At 49.1% G+C, this 3022-nt stretch overlaps 1 protein-coding gene across 1 annotated transcript; it reads right to left on the bottom strand.

Annotated features, from left to right (window-relative positions):
- Positions 1-1920: 1920 nt before the first annotated feature.
- On the bottom strand, positions 1921-3006 carry LOC102771342 (polyubiquitin-D-like). Its single transcript, XM_006763724.2, has one exon. It carries the CDS (start codon positions 2617-2619, stop codon positions 1921-1923), a length of 699 nt encoding a protein of 232 aa, XP_006763787.1. The 5' UTR covers positions 2620-3006.
- Positions 3007-3022: the final 16 nt, after the last annotated feature.

The following is a 3022-nucleotide window of genomic DNA, read 5'->3' as shown; positions in this document are numbered from 1 at the left end:
GCAGCCCCTCCTCCAGGCTGGCCCCACCCCCCAGTGGGGACCCAATCACAATCAGGGGTGTGGCCAGCCTGAAAACCACTGGTGACCTCTTGCCCAGCCCCGCCTCACCCCCCAGTGGGGACCCCAACCCCAATCGGGGGCATGGCCAGCCTCCAAACCCTATGGCCCCTCGTCCCGGCCGGCCCCATCCCCCAGTGGGGACCCCCCACCCCGATCCAGGGCCCCCTTCAGGGAAGGCCAACCAGCCCCCACCCATGCCTCTATCCTGTATAATAAAAGGGTAATATGCAAATTGACCCTAATGACAGGATGACCACTGGACCAGTCACTGTGAGGTGCACTGACCACCTCTTGGTCCCTTCCCCTGGCCATTAGGCACCTGATGGTGAACAGGGAACCGGGGGTGGGTGGCGGTGGGGGGCGGACTGGCTGCGGGCAGCTGCAGAAGATGGCCCTGATCACAGGCCAGGCCTACGGACCATACTCATGCATGAATTTCATGCACCAGGCCTCTAGTCTATATATATAAAAGGCTTAGCGACTGGCTAACTGGCCGGTATCTATAATGCACAATGACCAACAGGGGGCAGACACTCAATGCAGGAACTGCCAAGCAACAGCAACTTTGCAGAGTGCTCTCTCACACTCCAGGATCCCTCGAGGAATGTCTGACACCTGGTTTTGGCCCGATCCCCACAGGCCAGGCCAAGGGACCCCACCTGCTGGAGGGACCCTGCTCACTCCACAGATGCCCTTGGAGCCCCAGCACTGCCTCAGGTGCAGCTGGCCAGGGAGGGATTGTGAGAGGTTGGCTCCAGGGCAGGTCTGGCCTGTCTCGCCCAGTCTGCCCTGCCAGCCACCTTCTGATTAATTTCCTTTCAATGTGCATGAATCCATGCACCGAGCCTCTAGTTTGAATATATTCATTTATTAACTCATTGAAAATAATAATTAACCTATCACATTAATATACAGCAATGAGCAAAAGTAGGTTTACAGTTGTAAGTACACGAGAGTTTACTCTTATATTATTAACTAGAAGCTCGGTGCACAAAATTCATGCATAGAGGGGCGGTTCCCTCAGCCCAGCCTGCACCCTCTCCAATTGGGGACTCCTTGAGGGATGTCTGACTGCCATTTTAGGCCCGACCCACAATATGGGACCGCTGGCTCCTAACTGCTCACCTGCCTGCCTGCCTGATTGCCCCTAACTGCCTTTGCCTGCCAGCCTGATCACCCCTAACTGTCCTCCCCTGCCGGCCTGGTTGCCCCTAACTGCCTCTGCCTGCCAGCCTGATCTTGCAACCAATGGCCCTCCTCTACTGGCCTGATCTCGCCCCCAACTGCCCTCCTCTGCTGGGCAATTTGGTTCTGATTGGTCGGTTTCTATGCCAGTCAGCGTCAAAAGCTTCACCTGCTAGGCAGCCATTGGCTCCCCACAGCACCTAGATTTGGTTCTGATTGGTCAGTCACTATGCCAGTCAGCATCTCTGGGCCTATCTCTGGGCCTGATCAGAGAGGCAGGGCTGAACAGCAGCCCCCATGGAGGCTGGGAGAGAAAGAAAGGCCCATCTGCTGAAGAAGCCCGGAAAGAAAGAGGGAGAGAAAGAGAGGCAAGTACTGATCAACAGCTGCCACTGAGGCTGTGGATAAGACCCTGCCTCTCCCTCTAAGTCTCATTTCCCTGGGCAGTCAGTGTTGGGTTGCTGTGGCGACCCAGCACTGACTGAAGGACTTCCAGGTTGGTCAGCCTTCGGTCATGATCGGTCATTACGACCCTGGGCTTTTATATATTAGGATTATTGTATTGTTTTCCATACAAACAATTATAAGCCTACTTTTAAACACCCCTGTACTATATTTTTATGAAAAATAAGTTTAGTTTTCAAAAGAAAAAAAAATAGTAAGAGTATCGTTATTTTACATTTTAGTACATTTTTTTATCTGGTTTATAGAAGATGGGTCGATTCTCACATTTGTTTCTTCATTTATCTGTTGGGATCTTGTTTTGGGTGGAGTAAATGAAGAAAATCCAGCTGTACACAGGCACACAATTGGAATGTGGAGGAATATTTTAATAATCTTTTCATATAATTGTGGACATTCATTGACAACCCACCAAAACTCAAGACAATCGGGAGTGTTTTGTTGTTGTTGGTTGTTTTTTTTCCCACTTCTCCAGTCAAGGAAAAGAAGACTTAATTGAGGCCCCAGGGCCACGGGGTTCAGGAAGAAGGCCGCCCTGTGGGCCTGAGGAGGTGGTAGAGGGGCCTTATTTACCCTTCTCTTCAAGTTGTTGGTGTGGCCGCACTTCTTGTGGCAATAGATTGTGCAGGGGTGCAGGTGGCCGCAAAACTTGAGGTAGATTGTCTTGTTGCAGTTGTACTTCTGGGCAAGTTGGCAGAGGGAGAGGTCAATGATGCCACCCTGCAGAGGAAGCACCAAGTGAAGGGTGGACTCTTTCTGAATATTGTAGTTTGAGAGAGTGCAGCCATCCTCCAGCTGTTTGCCCACAAAATCCCTGTCTTGGACTTTAGCTTTAACATTCTCAATGGTGTCACTGGGCTCGATCTTGATGGTGAAGGTCTTGCCAGTCAGGGTCTTCACAAAGATCTGCATCTCTGTGTCTGCTGGGGAGGTTGCTCTGCCTTCTTGAAGAGAGAGAGCCAATTGGGAGTTTCTTAGTTATAATGTAGAATCTGAAGTTACACAGTGAACTTTTGTACCATGTTACCTCAAAATTCATTGGTCTTTCTTTTACTTTGAATGGAACTTTTTAAACACTTTCTTTTACTTTGAATGGAACTTTTTTTTGTAACATCACACATAGGTCACAAAAATATGTGGGTCTTCCAAATGTGGGCTCATTTTGTTACACAAGATTTAAAAAATCACATTTGTAAACATCGCCATTGATTTAATTGAAGTCTTTAAGGATTGAAAAGCTCTTGTTAGCAACACATAACTTCTTTGAGGTGATACATTTGCTTTGTTATCTTTGAAAACATATTAAGTTCTTTTT

The sequence above is a fragment of the Myotis davidii genome, unplaced genomic scaffold (assembly GCF_000327345.1).
Source record: "Myotis davidii unplaced genomic scaffold, ASM32734v1 scaffold119, whole genome shotgun sequence".
NCBI lineage: Eukaryota > Metazoa > Chordata > Mammalia > Chiroptera > Vespertilionidae > Myotis > Myotis davidii.
Note: the sequence above shows the minus strand (reverse complement) of the source record. Positions and strands in the feature narration are given on the sequence as shown.